Source organism: Somniosus microcephalus, chromosome 2 (genome assembly GCF_052327205.1).
Source record: "Somniosus microcephalus isolate GS21.2 chromosome 2, FLI_Smic_1.0, whole genome shotgun sequence".
Classification (NCBI taxonomy): domain Eukaryota; kingdom Metazoa; phylum Chordata; class Chondrichthyes; order Squaliformes; family Somniosidae; genus Somniosus; species Somniosus microcephalus.
Genome location: NC_140988.1, coordinates 74,854,731 through 74,875,538, shown reverse-complemented (window position 1 = coordinate 74,875,538; position 20,808 = coordinate 74,854,731). Strand labels below are relative to the sequence as shown.

Sequence of the window (20,808 nt, the reverse complement as noted above, 5' to 3'; positions counted from 1 at the left end):
GTTCCTCCGCCAGCAGCCACGGGCAGCGAGGGACCAACAGTGCAGGACAGTACGGTCACGCCAGAGGAAGCGGTGTGCCGCAGTCCAACCAGGAATTAGCCTGGCCGCCCGGAGACGGGCGGCAGATGTATATAGTTTAAGTAAGGTATGTTTATATCTTAAGTTAGGTATTTAGCTTAAGTTTGGGTGTTTATCATAAGTTAAGAAAGGTGCTGGGTAGTTTTAATTACAGGAAACTTTGGTTTATCCGGAGGTTGTATGTCCGGAAACCTTGATCTACCGGCAGAAATCAGGAGCCGTTTTGTTAGGTTTTTATTCTTCTCGTGGCTTTTTTTTCTTCTCATGGCTTTTTTTTCCAACAGTCAGGCTCTGCAAAGTCTCTCTGAATCTGTCGCTAAGCTACAGAGACGCTTCTAAGGTACGGCCGACTGTTTAGAAGCTGTTGCTAAGCAACAGTGTTTGTTGCCAGATACGGAGCTGCAAATCTCCGTATGCTTCAACATTAACGCTGGTATGTCCATCAGTTTTGATAGATCGGCAACATCTCGGTCCTGTCGGTGCCGGATATAACAAAGTTTCCTGTAAGTAGTAATCTGCTAAGAGTGTGTGCATTTGAGTCGAGGCAGCAAGGCCCGACTATGGTTCACCCAAGCCAGAGAATCTCTTGGGGACCTGGCTGCATGTTTTTTGTATCTGTTGCAGAAAGACTTTCAGGATGAAGGGGATCGTAATCCTACTCGCCCCGACGGGACTGAGCCTGGGAAAGAGGGGTGACGTGGGAGACTCCCACATCTATGGGTGCTCCGGAGATAGAGCGCCAATAGCAACCGATGGAAGCGGCGAACGGGGTGCAGAGGAGACCGCCGTCTACGTCCACGAGGGAAGGTGGCCAGGGTGGCTGGGGTCCAATTCGTCTCAGTACTCCAGTCAGACCAGGTTCACGTACGGGGAGGCCTCCCTCCTGTGCCCCAGGGTACGGGTCGTTACCACAAGGCGCGGACACGATGGGCCGAATGGCCTCTTTCTGTGCTGTAAAACTCTATGACTCAACGTCACTGTAGGGAAGCGTGTATGTTTAACGTGCAATGGACACATTCCTCTGGATAGGTGGTGGTGGTTCAGAAAGCTGAGCAAAGATATGAGGAACCCCGTAGACGAGTGGGAACGATTGGGGAACAATACTCACCGGACGATTACAGGGACTCATAAGAACATAAGAAATAGGAGCAGGAGTAGGCCAATCGGCCCCTCGAGCCTGCTCCGCCATTCAATAAGATCATGGCTGATCTGATCCGAACCGCCAATCCACTATCACAGAACCATCTCCTGAATCGAACAGAATTAGACACACAAAATAAGAGCAGGATCAGGCTACATGGCCCCTGGGCCTGCTCCGCTACCCACAGGGCCATGACCGATCCGAACCTAGACTCATGTCCAAATTCCTGCCCGCTCCCCATAACCCTTAAATTCCCTTTACTTCTAGGAAACTGTCTATTTCTGTTTTAAATTTATGTAATGATGTAGCTTCTACAGCTTTTTGGGGCAGCATATTCCATGGACCTACCACCCTCAGTGAAGTAGTTCCTCCTCATCTCAGTTTTGAAAGAGCAGCCCCTTATTCTAAGACTATGCCCCCTAGTTCTAGTTTCACACATCATCGGGAACATCTTCCCCGCATCCACCTGATCCAACCCCTTCACAATCTTATATGTTTCAATAAGATCGCCTCTCATTCTTCTGAACTCCAATGAGTAGAGTCCCAATCTACTCAACCTCTCCTCATATGTCCATCCCCTCATCCCCGGGATTAACCAAGTGAACCTTCTTTGTACTGACTCGAGAGCAAGTATGTCCTTTCTTAAGTATGGACACCAAAACTGTACACAGTATTCCAGGTGCGGTCTCACCAATACCTTGTACAACTGAAGCAATACCTCCCTATTTTTATATTCTATCCCCCTAGCAATGAAAGCCAACATTCCATTGGCCTTCTTAATCACTGGCTGCACCTGCATACTAACCTTTTGAGTTTCGTGCACCAGGACCCCCAGATCCCTTTGTACTTCAGTACTTTCCAGTTTCTTGCCATTAAGATAATAACTTGCTCTACGATTTTTCCTGCCAAAGTGCATAACCTCACACTTTCCAGTATTGTATTCCATCTGCCAAATCTCTGCCCACTTACTTAGCCTGTCTATGTCCCCTTGCAGGTTTTTTATGTCCTCCTCACTCACTACTTTCCCTCCCATCTTAGTATCATCTGCAAACTTTGATATGTTACACTCGGTCCCCTCCTCCAAATCGTTAATATAGATTGTAAAGAGTTGGGGACCCAGCACTGACCCCTGCGGAACACCACTAGTTACTGATTGCCAGTCTGAGAATGAACCATTTATCCCAATTCTCTGCCTTCTGTTAGATAGCCAATCCTCTATCCATGCCAGAGTATTACCCCCAATCCCGTGATTTTTTATCTTAAGCAATAATCTTTTGTGTGGCACCTTGTCAAATGCCTTTTGGAAGTCTAAATACACTACGTCCACTGGTTCCCCTTTATCCACCCTATATGTTACTTCCTCAAAGAACTCCAGCAAATTTGTCAAACATGACTTCCCCTTCATAAAACCATGCTGACTTTGTCCTATTAAATTATGATTATCCAAATGTCCTGTTACTGTCTCCTTAATAATGGACTCCAACATTTTACCTACCACAGATGTTAGGCTAACCAGTCTATAGTTTCCAGCCTTCTGTCTACTGCCCTTTTTAAATAAAGGTGTTACATTAGCAGTTTTCCAGTCTGCCGGGACCTTTGCCGAGTTCAGGGAGTTTTGGAAAATTATTACCAATGCATCCACAATCCCTACCGCCACTTCCCTCAAGACCCTAGGATGTAAGCCATCAGGTCCAGGTGATTTATCCGCCTTGAGTCCCATTATTTTACCGAGTACCACTTCCTTAGTGATTTTGATCGTGTTTAGCTCCTCCCCCCCTTAAGCCCCCTGTTTGTCCAGTGTTGGGATATTCTTAGTGTCTTCTACTGTAAAGACTGATGTAAAATATTCATTCAGTGTTTTTGCCATCTCCATATTTGCCACCATTAATTTCCCGGTCTCATCCTCTAAGGGACCAACATTTACTTTAGCCACCCTTTTTCTTTTTATATAACTATAAAAACTCTTACTATCTGTTTTTATATTTTTTGCTAATTTACTTTCATAATCTATCTTCCCTTTCTTAATCAATCTTTTTGTTATTTTTTGCTGTCTTTTAAAGTTTTCCCAGTCCTCTATCCTCCCACTAGATTTGGCTACCTTATATGCCCTTGTTTTTAGTCGAATACTATCCTTAATTTCTTTACTTAGCCACGGATGGCTGTCTTTTCTTTTACACCCTTTTCTTCTCAGTGGAATATATATTTTTTGGAAGTTGTAAAATAACTCCTTAAATGTACACCACTGATCATGTATCGTCTTACCCTTTAATCTATTTTCCCAATCCACTCTACTCAATTCCGCTCTCATACCTTCATAGTCTCCTTTATTCAAGCTTAGCACGCTTGTTTGAGATCCAACCTTCTCACCCTCTAATTGAATATGGAATTCAACCATGTTATGGTCACTCATTCCAAGGGGATCCTTTACTAGGACATTTTTAATTAATCCCATCTCGTTACACAGGACCAGATCTAAGGTTGCTTGCCCCCTGGTCGGTTCAGTTACATACTGCTCAAGAAACCCATCCCTAATACACTCAATGAACTCATCCTCAAGGCAGCCCTGCCCAATTTGATTTGTCCAATTAATATGATAGTTAAAATCCCCCATAATTATAGATGTTCCCTTATTACAAGCCTCGACTATTTCCTGATTTATACTCCGTCCAACAGAGTTGCCACTGTTCGGAGGCCTATAGACTACGCCCACTAGTGTTTTTTTCCCCTTATTATTCCTTACCTCCACCCAAACTGTTTCATTATCCTGATCTTTTGACCCAATATCATTTCTCTGTATTACAGTGATTCCTTCCTTTATTAACATAGCCACCCCACCTCCCCTTCCTTCCTGCCTGTCCTTCCTGATCGTTAAATAACCTGGTATGTTTAATTCCCAGGCAGTCACCCTGCAGCCATGTTTCTGTAATGGCCACAAGATCATACCCATATGTAGTTATTTGTGCCATTAACTCGTCTATTTTGTTACGAATGCTACGTGCATTCAGATAGAGAACTTTCAAAGATGTTTTGTGACACTTAGTTCCTGCTTTTGCCCTTTTTATTACTTTACCTTTTACTCCATACCTTCTGCCCCTTCCTGACACGCTCTGGTTTTTAATTTCCCCACTGCTACCTAAGTCTATGACCTTCTCTGTTGTCATTTGTATTATTTGCTCTCTAGGAACCCCCCCCCCCCCCACTAGTTAGTTTAAAGCCCTCTCTACAGCCCTAGTTATATGATCCGCCAGGACTCTAGTCCCAGCACTGGCCAAGTGAAGCCCGTCCCAACGGAACAGCTCCCTCCTGCCCCAGTACTGGTGCCAGTGTCCCAGGAAGCAAAACCCATTTCTCCCACACCAGTCTTTGAGCCACGCATTTAACTCTCTAATTTTATTTGTCCTAGCCAAATTCGCTCGTGGCTCAGGTAACCCTTGTGGTTCTGCTTTTTAATTTGGCCCCTAGCTGCTCAAACTCACTCAGCAGAACCTCCTTCCTTGTCCTATCTATGTCGTTGGTACCAACATGGACCACGACAACTGGATCCTCCCCCTCCAAGTTTCTCTCCAGTCCAGAGGAGATGTCCTTAACCCTGGCACCGGGCAGGCAACACAGCCTTCGGGACTCTCGCTCTCGGCTGCAAAGAACTCTATCTATCCCCCTAACGATACTATCCCCTACCACTACAACATTTCTGTTAACTCCCCCCACTTGAATGGCCCCCTGCTCCACGGTGCTGTGGCCAGGTTGCTCATCCTCCCTGCAGTCCCTGCTCCTGTCCCCACAGGGAGTAAGAGCCTCGAACCTGTTGGACAACTGCAAGGGCTGCGGCTCCTCCAACACTACCTCCTGGATCCCCGTACCTGCCTCACTTCTAGTCACACCATCCTGACCCTGGCCACGGACTACATCTGAATTAATTAATCTAATTGGTGTGACTACCTCGTGATACACAGAGTCCAGGTAACTCTCCCCCTCCCTGATGTGTCTCAGTGTTTGAAGCTCGGACTCCAGCTCTTCAACACGGAGCCGGAGTTCCTCGAGCAGCCAACACTTACTGCAAATGTGATCACCGTGAACATCAATGGTGTCCACCAGCTCCCACATATTGCAGCAGCAACACATCGCCTGATCTCCCATTCTATGTAATTAATTAAATTTATTAATATTATTCTTAAATATCCTCTGCCCCGATTCTAGATGGTGAATATCACACCTTAGAAACTATAAACCAACGAGATTCAAGCTTAAAAGGGAGAAATACTTACCAACCAATCACTTACCCGCTTTCTGGTGACATCACACTTGGATTACTTTTTACCTCTCTCCTTCCCTCCGAGTTCCCAGACTGGAGACTGGTACGCCTTACCTGGTCTCTGGGACTTTTATAGCCCCGCTCTGCCGCTCGAGATTCCCGCCGATGCTGTGAGGCCTTACCTGGTCTCTGGGACTTTTATAGCCCCGCTCTGCCGCTGAAACACCCGCCGACGCTGTGAGGCCTTACCTGGTCTCTGGAGCCTTTTACAGCGCCGCTCTGCCGCTCAGGATTCCCGCCGACGCTGTGAGGCCTTACCTGGTCTCTGGGACTCATGGGGGATTAAGCGTGTAATGTGACAAGTGGTGGAAGCTGGATCAAGGGATTTACATCTGTATGTGCGGGTCAGAGGAGGTCTGCCCCGCAGGCATATCCATTGTGTTCCACCAACAGTGGCAAGACACCAGGGAGGGGATGAAGTGGGATACCAGCCTGAAGGTGTGTGCAGTCCCATACACCCCAAACCCAGTCAAAGCCACTGAGCTTGTAACCCGCCCCCGAAAGCCCCTGCCCATGGCGCAGGTGGCGAGGTTACCCAGGGAAGGGTGCCCCACCACCACCAAGGGACCAGGGAATGGGTTGGTACTAGTGCCTACCGACCAGATGCTGTACCAGGGGGTACATTACGTGGTAGCCTCCGTGATTTTAAATCTCACCGAGGTACATTTGCCAGAGTGGTGTCCCAAAGAAACAGAGCAGCTATACCAGGCCCTATTAAAGGACATGTTCAAGAAGATTTAGGAGTTCGATTTCACCAATATTGACAAAACCGAACTGTACACTACACACCGCGAGTTTTTGGGTAATGCAGGGAGACAAAGAAGGAGTATGGAATGATGTTCTTACTGCATTTAATACTGGGTCCTCTGTCATCAACAGTTAAGATGACATAGAACTGCAGACCCAGATAAACGGTTTAAAAACAGTTAAGGAAGATATTAATGGATGAGAACAAGGTAGTGGGCTCGGAGTTGCACGAGGACCAGGCCATGACGGTCCATTTAAAAAGGAGATTATAGCGGAGTTGGAGAAGCACGCAAAGACGGTAAATGCCCTCATAAGGGAGGACAGAAATGCTTCTGAACAGGCTGCATAGAACGAGGTGTGGGTGCTGTATGGGGCATGGTTGCTGGGTGAGGGCCACAGTAATCTGGAGGATTTAAAACAGGGTTTAGTCCCCTCCTGGATCAGCAACAAGCACCTCGCAGCCCTCCATCTATTTGAGAATGCATTCAGCCCGTGCCAACTCCGGCTAGCTTCCGAAGCCTACCCAGTCCCAGTGGATTGTGGACGTTCCAACCACACGATCATGGGAGTAGTAGTTAGGATTCCGATGATGGGTGGGACAGCCTGACCCGTACCGGTATACAGGGTTGAGAACATTGGAGTCATTCAAGGGGGAGCACACATTCGTTTCACAGCGGACCCTCCTTACGTCATAAAGTGGGAGCATGCTATGACAGGTACTGACCTCTCAGGGTGCCGGAGCCGGGGAGCACACATAATCCTGTGTCCCCAGCACTTGAATGCCTATTGAAAACTGCAGTGCGGGTTCAGAGCTGTTGGCGCAAAACCTATAAATTGTACCATGGAGGCAATGGCACAAGGCCATGTTCCCCCACAGGTAGCATATATAGGAGGTGGGACATATTGTGTCACCACAGGAGCGCCCCACTACCAGTATGGACAGCATAGCTGGTGTCCGGTTAGTGACAGCAGTTTCTGTTTTAAACCCGAGGCAGAAGTTCAAGTGGCCCAGGAGCGAATTGTCCCCATTCCTGAACCCTCCACTGTTCACCTCACTGTGAAGGAGAATTTTACCAATTTGCAAAAGTACGTAGCGCATTTCGGCTATGAAATTCCCCCTCTCCCTGAACACCTTACCAAAATACTCAAAGCCGTTATAGTTTCGCAGAAACATTTTTACACTCTAGAGCAGAAAACAGTAGAGATAGGGGCTAAGATATTGGATATTGTGATTCCACCCTGGTGGGACATTTTCAGTAATATAGAGATCCCTTCGTGGATCAGACTGGCTTCCCACATTCTCGTAGTTTGCCAGTTAGGGATAGTGTTGTATCTAGTCTGCATCCAGTGCAAGGGAAAAGGTCAAGTGCTAGAATTCTCAAACCAGAGGATCTGGAAGGAACAATATGTTAAGGAGGAGGGAGATACACCTGCTTGAGTATTTTTTGTATTTTTGATTAAAGATTGTTGATTTTTTTTGTGTTTCTTGTTTTTAAAATAAGGATTTTGCGACGCGTTGTTAATAAAGATGTATGTGTACCAAGTGGTGCAGGGGTGTTGGTCCCCCTCCATGCTTGGATGTGTGTAAACGACTGTAGTTATTCTATGTATACTTATGTACACTACATTTTCGCGGAATGGGAAGTGCATGTGTCGTGGGTATATTAGATAGGTAATTGCAGGGGAAGGTTGACTATGGAGGGTCAGAAATTTTGCTCACCTTGTAAGGATGCTACTTCAAGCAAGTTTTAGTATCACAGGGGGGAGTGTAAGATTCACAAAATTCCCACATTCCCCCAAGGTTATTAATAAAAGGGACCCTGCATGGACATTTTAAAAAGGGTACCCAAAAGATGGCGTCCGCACCTCGTGACCAAAAGCCTGTAAGATTTTTAAAGCTTGGACTCTGCAGCACAGAGCAGGCAGTTTGGGAAATCGAAACTTAAAATACATTTCTGTGAAAAGGACTTTGTGTTTGAAAGGCCAGACAGCTAGGCAAACACTGAATATGCATTTCGTCAGATTGGAACAGATCAACCCAGTTAGGCCTAAGCGTAAAGCCATTAGTTTGTCCGCATAAATAATTGGAAACAGCTTAAGGAAGCCACCAAGGCTGGACAGGCCGATTAAAATGCATTAATGACAATACAACTCGGACATCAGGTGCGATAAACGGCCATCTAAAGCCAGTTAGTTTAGATTGGTATAATCGTTTAAAACAGGCCGCCAAAAGTTAAACAATGGACTGACCTGATTTGGCATGCAGATTAAGGGCCATCCGAAGGAGTATAATTGTAGGCCCATCAGTACCAATCTCTCTCTTGACTCGTCTCTTGCTCTGCTCGGACCTCTTGGGCTGCTGCCACCCATACTCGTGCCCTGGCCTCGTGGCTGGTTCTCTTCTCGTTCCCCGCATTGGGTGAATTACAGCCAAGGACATCCATACCAATCGCGGAGAGGGGAACGAGACCCGAGTCCAAAGTCACCCAGGACACCCGGGCCACGAAAGAGGGCAGAGGAAACGAGGCAAAATGAAATGAGACGAAGAACAAGGTAGAGACCCGACAAGAGCAGAGAAGCGCAGCAAAAGACGCATTGATAAAGACAGAGTGCCTAGTTATAAGCTGGCGCTTGGGGAAGAATTTATATTACGAACATGCTGGCGTTCTAAGAATGGGTAGAAAAATCTAAGCAGTAAAGACTGCCAACGCAACGTTACCGCCGACAACCGCCCGAAGGAGAAGAGAACCCATCACGGCGAGACGACAACGGTAGCTGAGGAGAGGAAAGGTATGCCGCAGCAACAGCTCCAGCACCGCGCCCTGAGGACACGTGGCGACGGAATACCCCAAAGGACAGGAGACTAAACCTCAAAACTCGCAACGGTTAAGGCAACAAGCCTTGGCTTGGTGAGCATGAATTCCTGGCCCCTCATAGCTTAATCTAGTTAGGTATAGGGGGTGGGATAAGGATAAGGGGATTGTTAAAGTAGTTGTTTTTCCCCTCGATGTGCCGTGTGTTCCCCATTCCTTGTATAAGTATAATAATATAGTTATTTGTTTATGCCTGTAATTGTTTACAGCAAATTTCTCATAAGACTGTGTTTTTATTCCTGTTTTAATAAAATCTTGGTTTTCTTACACCAGACCACTTGTCTACTCGAATTCTTCTGTATCGCCGCCTGCACCTAAGTCTAGAACCCAGGGGCGTGGGAGCAATTCGAACCACTCACCAACAGTCAGGGCATAACTGACTGGGCGCACACGCCAGCCCGCCACCCCCTACATGACTTCTACTTGTAGGGTAAGATGGTACTCAACAGGAGGGGAACAAATACACACTGGTCACACAGAATGGCCAAGCTGTGGCCAGCATGTAAACAACAGTGATGATGCCATCTGGCTACAGATTGTCCAATGCAGCAAGGAACACGTACATCAACAACAACTTGTATTTATATAGCGCCTTAGTAAAATGTCCCAAGGCACTTCACAGGAGTATTATAAAATAAAATTTGTTTTCTCAAGCACACAAATAGGGTGACTTCGTAGTTTCTGGAATTACCACAATAACAAACCTATCTGTCCTCAGAATACTCCAGCCTTATACAATACTACAGAGCTGTATTTTAATACTCAAAAACGTGGGGGTTGGGGTCGGGTCAGAGGTTAAAATTTTAAATCGCTAACCCGACTCTAGCCCACCAACTTCCAGGTTTAATGGAGGCGGAACAAAGGGCAGTCAGCTAGGAGGTGGGTTGGCAATTTAAATATTTTAATGAGGATGGCAACCTCTGATTTAACCTGTTTCATAGGTTTAACTGTGGCCTTCTGGGTTTTCCAGGCCTCGGGATCCCAGCAGCTAAAGGGATGCGAGGACAGCTTCGAGGAGAAGCGAAGTGTCTTTACAGCACTCCTTGTGTGTCAGTAGGAACTTCCTCCCCGGCCCCCCCAAGCTCCCCCCACTTCAGGCCCCTGGGGTCTGAGATTAGACCTCCCCTGGGATCAGACACCCAGCCCCCGCCCCCCCCCCTCCCCGGGGTCATGGAACGGACCTACCTGGTCCTCCCTACTCGGCTGGAAGCCAAGCCTGTCAATCAGGCTGACTTCTGGGCAGGGAACCTGTCAAGGGCAAAAAACGCATGCTGTGGAGTTAAAACTTCACAGCATGGGGAAACCCAGACTATCCGTTTTCCAGTCTGAAATTCCACCCCCTCCCGCCTACGTAACCCGCCTCTGTTAAAAGCCAGGTCACAGTCTCGCTCACTTCCCAGCCCTGTTTCTCACATACCAGGGATAATTTTCAATCGCTCTACCATCCCGTTTCTACCTAGAAACAACTGATAGCAGGACCAAAATTTTGGAGGGAAACAGAAATACGAACTTACTACTGGTCGTCAGGCTTGATTTAGATAGCCAGAGCACACCAAAATGTTAATCAGGGTCAGATGACACAGTCAGGACCCTCAATGCTAATTTTGTCTCTGCCCGTGTTGCTACCATCACTTCCTGATCCCACCCACAAACCATAAGCAGTACAAAGTTAGGAAGCAGCCATTTCCCGTGATATTTAACGGAATTCTCAGCTGCTCTTGGGTAAAAGGCTGGAAAGTTTTGGGAGAAATTTTGCTTGCATTACACTAGTTTTTTTGCTACCTAGACAATTTCAGAGTACTTGTAGTAGCTGTAGAACATTCTGAACTCTTAACAGGATTCTGACTGCCTTCAATTAGCGGCTACCCTGCCGGATTTCCCATCCTCCCAATCATAGGAAGCGTGATTAGCACTGGCAGCTAATTGATTCCAGTTAAATTAGTGCACAGGCCCCATGTCGATTCCTTCAGGCAGTGCTTGCCCTGCCCAATGCCCACATGATTTATGCAATATAAGAAAATCCTCCCCAACCACCTCTTGCCATTTTATGGTCTCATCCAACTGCAGCATCCCAAATTTCCATTTAGTGCACAAAATAGTAATTCCCAGGACTCCTTCAGCATCCTGGGATGTATGCCATCTGGCATCTCAACTCCTCCTAACTTATCAATATCTCTGCCCTGCCAACTTCAATGTGGGTATATTATTGAAATTGGATAGTCGGCATTATCCTAATGGATATTATAGAATGTATTCATTTGATATTTCAACTACCTTATCTTCTAGAATTTCACCGCCTCTTTTATCTTGGGTTTTAACAGCACTTTTACTAAATTACAGTGAGTAGTCAGGTGTGTTTTATAGCCAAACAGGGGACAGAGAGCTGACTAAGGCACAAGGCTTAGCTGCTGAGTAGCTGGATCAATTTACAGTCTTCTATTCTAATGAAAAGCATGCTGGAATTTTAATTTGAAATAGTAGGTAAATAGGATATCAGCATACATTAATCAATGGTGGCACTATAAAAACGCTTACAATTGTACAGATGAGTTGCTAAACTGGTTGTAGGAATATTAACGTGCATTAATGCCACATTTCCTGGCCGATCAGACAGATTATTACATTCAAATATATTAATGGTCACACAAATATGAATATTTAAGAGGATATAGGTTCTGCAATCTGTAGTTTCTACAATCAATGTTGAATATACATATATGCCAAACCTCCACATTTTGCATAAACAGTGAATGTTTTGAAATTAGAATCCACTTATCTGCATTTGCGGATGAAAATCAGCACTGATCTTACTCCGTTGCACCACCATCACTCTCAGCCCTGCCCCACACCAATGCTCCAGGCTCCTACCTGATGTTGCTGCTACAAACGGGAATAGAGCTCTGCTGCACACTGTGAGCGAGAATTCTCACAATAGTTGTACGAGATCACAAATTTCTACCCACAGCACGTGGCCCGGTTTTATCCCCCAGAGTAGGAGCTGGGAGAGGGGGGAGAAGGATGCCAGCATGAAATGAGTGTGGGAAAGAGTGTGCTAGCATAATCAAAGGGTGGAAGGGTGAAAGTGTGTCAGATTGAATTGAACGCAACAGGATGATGAGTGCCAGCAAGAATTGCCATCATTTTCCTCAATAGAAGTGTTTGGTACCTGTAGTTTAAGTTATGACAAACTTGTGCTACACTGCATTTTCAATTTAACTATATGTCATAGTTGTTTTCCAGCATTATCCTAATGAATATTTTAGAATGTATTCATTTGCTATTTCAACTACTTTATCTTCTAGAATTTCACCGCCTCTTTTATCTTGGGTTTTACTTTTACTTACTTTTTCAGTTTTTCTGAAATTGCTCCAGCTTTTTGAGAGCTGTTCGTTAGCTTTTGCTAGTTTTCTGGAGTGGAATGAATGAATACAGTGCAAATCTCATTTACCCCTTGCTATAAAACTCTCTGAATACAGACGCATCTGATACAATAGGGGGGGTCACAGTCTCAGGATACAGGGTAGGACATTTAGGACTGAGATGAGGAGAAATTTCTTCACTCAGAGGGTGGTGAACCTGTGGAATTTTCTACCACAGAAGGCTGTGGAGGCCAAGTCACTGAATATATTTAAGAAGGATAGATAGATTTCTAGACACAAAAGGCATCAAGGGGTATGGGGAGAGAGCGGGAATATGGTATTGAGATAGAGGATCAGCCATGATCGTATTGAATGGCGGAGCATTCTCGAAGGGCCGAATGGCCTACTCCTATACTTCCATTTTTCTGTTTCTATATGCATGTTTTTGATTTCCTGATTGATAAGATACACAACTACCTCTAGACTATGGTGTCTTGTGATGGTCCCACACAAGTCTCTCTCTCATTATTGCTTTTTGTGTATTCTCCCCTTCTGCTGCCCAAACCCTAGGCCATTCCATTCATCATCTCAAAAATGGCTTCCCTGCATCATCCCACTACAAGCTTCAACTCATCCAAAATGCCACTGCCAGCTTCCTCACCTGCACTAAGTCCCATACTCCCATCAATTCTCCCACGCCCCCTGCCTCATCCCCACGGTCCACAGGCTCCCTGTACCTCTGTGTTGATTTCTAAATTTTCAACCTTATTTTCAATATCTCTCCATGCTCTTTGTGCTTAGCGATTTCCTCCTGCCTTACATCTCTGCAGGAACCTCAGATCTTGTAATGTTCATTCAGCCACTATGATCCTGTCCTCCAGAACTCTCTACCCAGTTCTCTGTCTTGCCATCACCCTCTTTGCTTTCAAGACTGCCTTAAACTGCTCCTCTTTGACTTCAGTTCCCTATCTTAGTCTCTCCATTTCCCATTATCAATGTCCACTATATTCTTTTCCTTCTTATTGTAAAGCACTCTGAGATATCTCTCGACATGTCAGGAGCACTACATAAATGCAAGTTGTTGATATCTATTGATGTACGAAAGTGTTCTTTTCTTCCTTATCCCCATCACTTATGAGAATAACAAACCTCAACTCTTTTCATTTTCCAGTGAACAGATCTGAATAAACGTAAATACACTACAAAATAAAGCACTTGGCTTCGACCTGATTTCGCCGTTACTTTTATTATATTGTAATTTCTACAATATTCTTGTGGTATATCCAATCTCAGTCAAAATTAAACTGTCTGCTTCACCAGGCACAGTTCTTCCACTGATTCTCCAAGTATAGGAGATTGATATAAAATTGCGTAGAGAGCAGGTGTAAAAGAAAGAGATTTCGAATGTACGTGATTATGAGCGTTCTCCTGCTCGGCTGCCGTAACTTCAGCAGAAGAGATACAAAATCCCAAGAAAAATAGCAGAAGCAAGGTGTTAATGTCATTTTGCTATGGTTTCTGTAGCTCTTCCAATGATGTTATGGCAAACGTGGGACAGAAATTCACCCCCCTATTTTTAATACAGGACCTCCTAAATCTTCTACAGATAGAAAGTGAAAATCCTGAAAATGTTTGCTCCTAACAACTTCAATTCAACAGACATCAGCACCGAGCCCATCACTTCTACTTCCACTTTTTTCTCCCCCCCCCCCATTTTCTTCTTTTCTCTTTACCTCTCCTAGACCCCTCTCTCCTGTCGCTATGCCTCCTTTCATTATTCCCCTGTCGCCATGCCTCCTTTCATTACTCCAAATCCCTACACCAACCTTTCAGCACTGCTCGACCTTCCGACTCTCCTGCCGCCATCCCAGGCTTGACACCCTCTTAGATAAGCCTACAGCTTCCCTCTGTGCCTCTCTTGGAATCCTCCGAAGGGCCCATCGAGGCACTCGCACTGCCTCATGAGCAGCAACACCAACTGCCCCATCCTACTCTCTCGCCGATCATCCTGCCCAGCGCGCCCGCTGGAGGCTAACGTTTCATACCTTCTTCCCATCCCACTCACCCCTCCCACTGCTGACCCTGTGGACTCTTGTCACTGGATCAGTTATCACTGCCCCTCTACGCATCTCCCTCCAGAATATCTGCCCACTTGTGAACAAGGCCCTTGCCATCCATGAGCTTATCGTGGATGATTGCATCAACATCATGGCCTTGACGGAAACCTGGCTGAGGGGTGGTGACACCTTTCCCCTAAATGAAGCCTCACCGCCTGGTTATACCTTCCACCACTTGCCCCGCTCAGAACATGGTGGTGGTGTGGCTCTTATCACCAAGTCACACCTTGGCCTGTCCCTCTAAACTTCTGGCACCTTCTCCTCTTTTAAGCATCTCACCTTGTTCCACCCCTCTCAGCTCTCATTTAAAATCTTCATTCTCGACCATCCACCCAAGTACCACGCCAAATTTCTCACAGATATCTTCACGGCTTTTCTCCCTCAGCCACTGCACTGAGTGACTTCTCATCCTCGGTGATTTCAACCTCCCTCTCAACTCATCATGACCTCTCTCCTCAGAGTTCACTGCCCTCCTATCCTCCCTAATCTCTCCCTCCATATAAACTCCCCTACTCATATTCATGGCCACCCCCTTGACTTTGCCATCTCACGTGGTCGCTTGAATCCAATCATGTCAATCACAGATAAGGCCATCTCTGATCACTTCCTTGTATCGCTCACCACCCATACCCCCCTTCCCTCTCCCAACCCTACTTCCTTCTGTGTTTGCTCCTGGAAATAACTCTCTCTCAATTCACTTACAACTGCCCTTTCAAATTCCCAACTGTCCAGCCGTTGGCCCTCCATTCACCGCAACATTTCTGCAGCTACCGATCTGCTCAACCGTACCCTCACCTCCACCTTTGATGCCCTAAGTCCCCATTAAAAGCATTACTCTCTCATCTCCACTCCCTTAAGTCCAAGGGATGCAGACTTGAACGTATGCGGCAGACAACTGGTTTAGCCATTCACTGCCAGACCTGGCTGAATGACATAAAGCACCATCGGATCCTGCTCTCCTCTTCCAAAACTGTTCACTATTCCAGGATCATCCTGGAATGCAAACCTCCAGCTTCTTCTCTCTACTGCAAACCGTCTTCTTAAACCCCTCTCCCCTGCCACCTCCACCCTCGGCTCCAACAACAAGTGCGAGGAGCTCAAAGATTTCTTTGTCACTAAGATTGAGACCATCCATTCAGCTGCCTCTGCTGCTCAACACCCTTTCCCTAGCCCACCGTGCCAAACTTCCTCTAATGTTCCCCCCTACCCTAGCCCTGAACTCGCATCTTTCATTAGTTTCTCTCCTATCTCCCCTCATGCCTTCTCCGAGCTCATCTTCTCCATGAGACCCACCTCCTGCTCCCTCGACCCTATTCCCACAAAACTGCTGACCACCCAACTACCCTTCCAGACCCCCATGTTAGCTGATATTGTTAACGGTTCACTCTCCTCAGCTACTGTCCCCCACCCCTTTTAATGTGCTGTCATCACCCTCTCCTCAAAAAACCAACCCTTGACCACTCTGTCCTTGCAAACTACGCCATCTCCAACATCCTTTTCCTCTCCAAAGTTCTTGAACGTGCTGTCGCCTCCCAAATTCGTGCCCATCTTTCCTGGAACTCCATGTTTGAATCCATCCATTTCTGCCCATGCTACAGTATCGAAACGGCTCTTATCAAAGTCACAAATGACACCCTATGTGACTGTGAGCATGGTAAACTATCCTTCCTCGTCTTTCTTGATCTGCCTGCAGCCTTTGCCATGGTTGACTTGACCAAAACTCACCAATGCCTCCCCCCTCCGTCACCCAGCTGGGTGGGACTGCACTCGCCTGTTTCCATTCTTATCTATCCTGTCGTAGCCAGAGAATCAGATGCAATGGCTTTGCTTCCTGCTCCCACACCATAACCTCTGGAGTCCCCCAAAGATCTATCTTTGGCCCCCTCCTATTTCTCATCTACATGCTGCCCCTTGGCGAAATCATCCGAAACATGACGTCATGTTCCACATGTAGGTTGATGACACCCAGCTCTAGCTTACCACCACTTCTCTCAACCACTCTGTCTGTAAATTGTCAGACTGCTTGTCCAACATCCAGTACTGGATGAGCAGAAATTTCCTCCAACTACATATTGGGAAATCCGAAGGCATTGTCTTTGGTCCCCACCACAAACTCCGTTCCCCAGCCAACAACTCTATCCCACTCCTTAGCAACTGTCTGAGGCTGAACCAGACTGTTTGCAACCTTGGTGTCGTATCTGATCCCAAGATGAGCTTCCGACCACATTTCCGCGCCATCACTAAGACGGCCTATTTCCACCTCCATATCATTGCCCGACTCCGCCTCTGCCTCAACTCGTCTGCTGCTGAAACCCTCATACATGCCTTTGTTACCTCTAGACTTGACTATTCCAATGCATTCCTGACCGGCATCCATTTTCCTCCTTCCATAAACTTAAGCTCATCCAAAACTCTGCTGCCCATATCCTAACTCATGCCAAGTCCTGTTCACCATCACCCATGTCCTCGCTGACCTACATTGGCTCCCAGTTAAGCAACGACTCAATTTTAAAATTCTCATCCTTGTTTTCAAGTCCCTCCATAGCCTCACCCCTCCCTATCTCTGTAACCTCCCCCGGTCCTACAACGCCCCAAGATATCAGCGCTCCTCCAATTCTGGCCTCTTGCGCATCCCCAATTTTAATCACTCCACCATTGACAGCTGTGCCTTCAGCTGCCGAGGTCCTAAGCTCTGGAATTCCCTCCCTAAACCTCTCCGCCTCTCCTTTAAACCTACCTCTTTCACCAAACTTTCATCTGCTCTAATATCTCCTTATGTGGCTCAATGTCAAAATTTGTTTGATAACGCTCCTGTGAAGCTCCTTGGGGTGTTTTACTACATTAAAGACGCTATATAAATGCAATTTGTTGTTGTTGATGATGCATAGGCACTAAATAATGCTATTGTAATTGTGTTATGTATGTTCCTGTTTATCCTAGCCAGAGCTCCCTTGTGATTGTAACATGTGTGGGTCATATGATAGGTGTCATTCATGGAAATAAAAACAGAACAACATGGACATCCATTTGGTGTTCAGTTTCCCAAGGGCATGCAAGGTATTTACAAATTGTAAGGTTTTCTTACTACACTCAGATGCCAACTTCTCAAATTATTCATGACTAAACTTAGAATGAAAATAAACTTGTGTTGTTATGTGCTTTCACTCATAATAAAGATCCTTACAATAGCAAGCATTGGCTCCAATGCAGTAACTTATAAAGAGCTATCCCTCACTAGAAATCTGACATAATAAAACTGTGATCCCATGGTGCAGTGTTCCCAGCATGGAGCAGCACATGCAGGCAGCCTATGATCTTCCATCCAATAATTTTAATGGATGGAATGAGAGGAATAAACATTTAGTATTTCCCAAAATGCTCTCTCACTGGAAGCACCAGACTGTGGAATGACCCTTAATGGCATGATTATGGCTGCTTTACTCATAACAACATTGTATGAGACACCCTATGTAAGATGTAATCCTCGTCATAACAGCCTTACAGAGAAAGTCTGCTATTGTTCTTGCATGTGAAGTGCCGCAAACCTTTGAAATTTGGCCGTATTCTTGGATCATAAGTGACAAGTAACCTGTTGACGATGGTGCTGGTGGAATTTGAAGGTACTCGTGCAAGATCTTCAGCTGGCTGTTCACTGCAACAAAAAATAAATACATTTTGAATGTTCAATTCCAGTGGTCAACCTGATCATCAATTTGTTTGTTCTAAGATCTGTGCCAACATCCAGTCCAACATTCTACTGATGAATTTGAAAAAAAAATTGATCAATAACATGATCTCAAATTCCCAGTTTCTTTCACCATGAGAAGAAGTTTCCTCCAACGAAATATTGGGAAGGCTGAAGCCATTGTCTTACACCTCCGCCACCAACTCCATCATGGCCTCGCCCCTCCCCATCTCTGTAACCTCCTCCAGCCCTGCAACCCTCCGAGGTCTCTGCGCTCCTCCAATTCTGGCTTCTTGCACATCCCCGATTTTAATCGCTCCACCATTGGCAGCCATGCAATAAGCTGCCTAGTTCCTAAACTCTGGAATTCCCTCCCTAAATCTCTCCACCTCTCTACTTTTCCTTCTCCTTTAAGACACTCTTTGAAACCTTCCTCTTTGACCAAGCTTTTGGCCATGTGTCCTAATATCTCCTCATGTGGCTGGGTCTCAAATTTTGTTGATAACGCTCCTATGAAGCGTCTTGGGGGGTTTTACTACATTAAGGTGCTAACTAAATGTGTGGTGTATGTGCCTTTAAGAGCCCCAGGTGTGCTGTAATGCCGGTAATTGCCACTCGGGCTATATAAGCCTGTATATTGTGTATATCCGTTAGAACCCCCCCCAGACTTTGCTTAGTAAATACCTATGAACCAACTCCTGTCTTCAGTGTCTTTATCAACACACAGACACTACAGTGGCGACGAAGTGGAAACGGACTTACCTGCAATTCGGCAGCACCTCAAGGGCATCGATTCCTCGGGCGTCCAGAAGACTCAAGGAAGTGAGAGAAGCTGTGGTTTCACCAGCTGGCCAAGCTGGTGGCAGGTACTGCGCTAATCCTTCCTGGGCGTCAGGCTGGGGCTCCAGCGGCTGGCTCTACAGCTGAGACAGGCAGCAAAATCGGAGGCAAGCAATAATGGACTGGGAGGGAGAACTCGGGAGACGGCCGGCGCGGCAAGCAGGTCAGCGTTCAGACCTCCGGCGGGAACGAGTATCCAACAGTAAATAAAAAAATTTTAAAAAGAGAACGGAAACCGCAGTAAACAGCGTTGTTATCGGCAGCAGCGGCGGGAAAGCGCAGGAAGCGCCATATCTTTGCTACAGAAAAGAAAAAAAAGCGCGGGAAGCGCCATATCTTTTCTGAAATGCCTAAGTCTGGCAATATTGATGCTTTTGATAGCGAAATAGAGGACTGGACCACATACGTGGAAAGAGTAGAGGTATATTGCACTGCAAATGGAATAGAAGATGATAAAAAAGCTTCAGTACTTCTGAACTTAATGGGCGCAAAGACATACGGGCTGATACGAAATTTAATCACTCCAGCCAAACCAAAGGACAAGAATTTTAAAGAAATTGTTGATACCCTGCAGGAGCACTTAAACCCAACACCGCTGCTGATAGCGGAACGATTCAAGTTCTTCAAGAGAAATCAACACAAGAATGAAAGTAACGCTGATTACCTAACCGAATTAAGAAAGCTATCAAAGTACTGCCAATTCGGGGCAGGACTATCAGATTATCTTCGAGACAAATTCGTTTGCAGTCTCTTAAGTGAAGGAACACAAAAAAGACTGCTTCCTGAAAAAGATTTAACATTGGACAAAGCTTTCAGTATGGCTGTATCATACGAAGCAGCAGCAAAAGGAACTGCAGAGATACAACAAAAGACACAGGACTTCGGCACCCATGAAATGACACAGGGTTTCGAAAGATGTTATCGCTGCGGCAGATCCACCCATAACCAGAGGGACTGCTGGTTCAAGGACAAAGCATGCAGGCAATGCGGAAAGATTGGACACATTGCACGGGTATGCCGATCTGGACAAAATAAATCCACTGACAGAAAAAAAAAAAATCAATAAAGAAAAGTACAGGAAGGTACAAATGATGACGGACAGTAGCTCCGAAGACCAGAAGAGCGATAACGACTTCGAAAACAAGAGACTAAGCTGTCTCAAATTACATAATGTACTTGCCAAAGATGATTACCAAACCATTTGGGTTACCCTCACAATAGCAGGGTCCCCAGTTAAAATGGAGCTAGATACAGGATCAGCTCTAACCGTAATAAATCGACGGGATTACGAGAAGCTATTTTCGCATATACCTCTAAAAGACACATCCATTATCTTAAAAACATATACGGGGCAGAAAGTATACCCCAAAGGAAAAATAAGGGTGCCTGTTGTATACAACGGCAAAGAAATACAAAAGGTGTGTTTATACATTCTACAAGATGGTGGTCCACCGTTGTTGGGACGTGAATGGATCAGGAAGATACGTTTAGACTGGCACTCCATTCAGGCACTGACGGTGACCAGTAAGGAAAAAAACAATGATGACATCATACCTGAACGATTAAAAGACATCTTGGCCAATGCCAAAGAAGTGTTTCAAGAGAAACTAGGAACCTTGAAAGGCATCACCGCCTCAATAAAAGTGGAAGATGCAG

The 20,808-nt window shown here is 45.9% G+C and overlaps 1 protein-coding gene across 5 annotated transcripts in view; it reads right to left on the bottom strand.

Annotated features, from left to right (window-relative positions):
- glrbb (glycine receptor, beta b) overlaps positions 1-20,808 on the bottom strand; it is a 291,220-nt gene that overhangs the window by 220,953 nt on the left and 49,459 nt on the right. For all 5 annotated transcript variants that reach the window (XM_086010500.1, XM_086010490.1, XM_086010459.1 and 2 more), the window contains exon 3: positions 18,173-18,279. In XM_086010500.1, the coding sequence (XP_085866626.1) occupies positions 18,173-18,279 (107 nt within the window). The remainder of the gene's footprint in view (positions 1-18,172; positions 18,280-20,808) is intronic.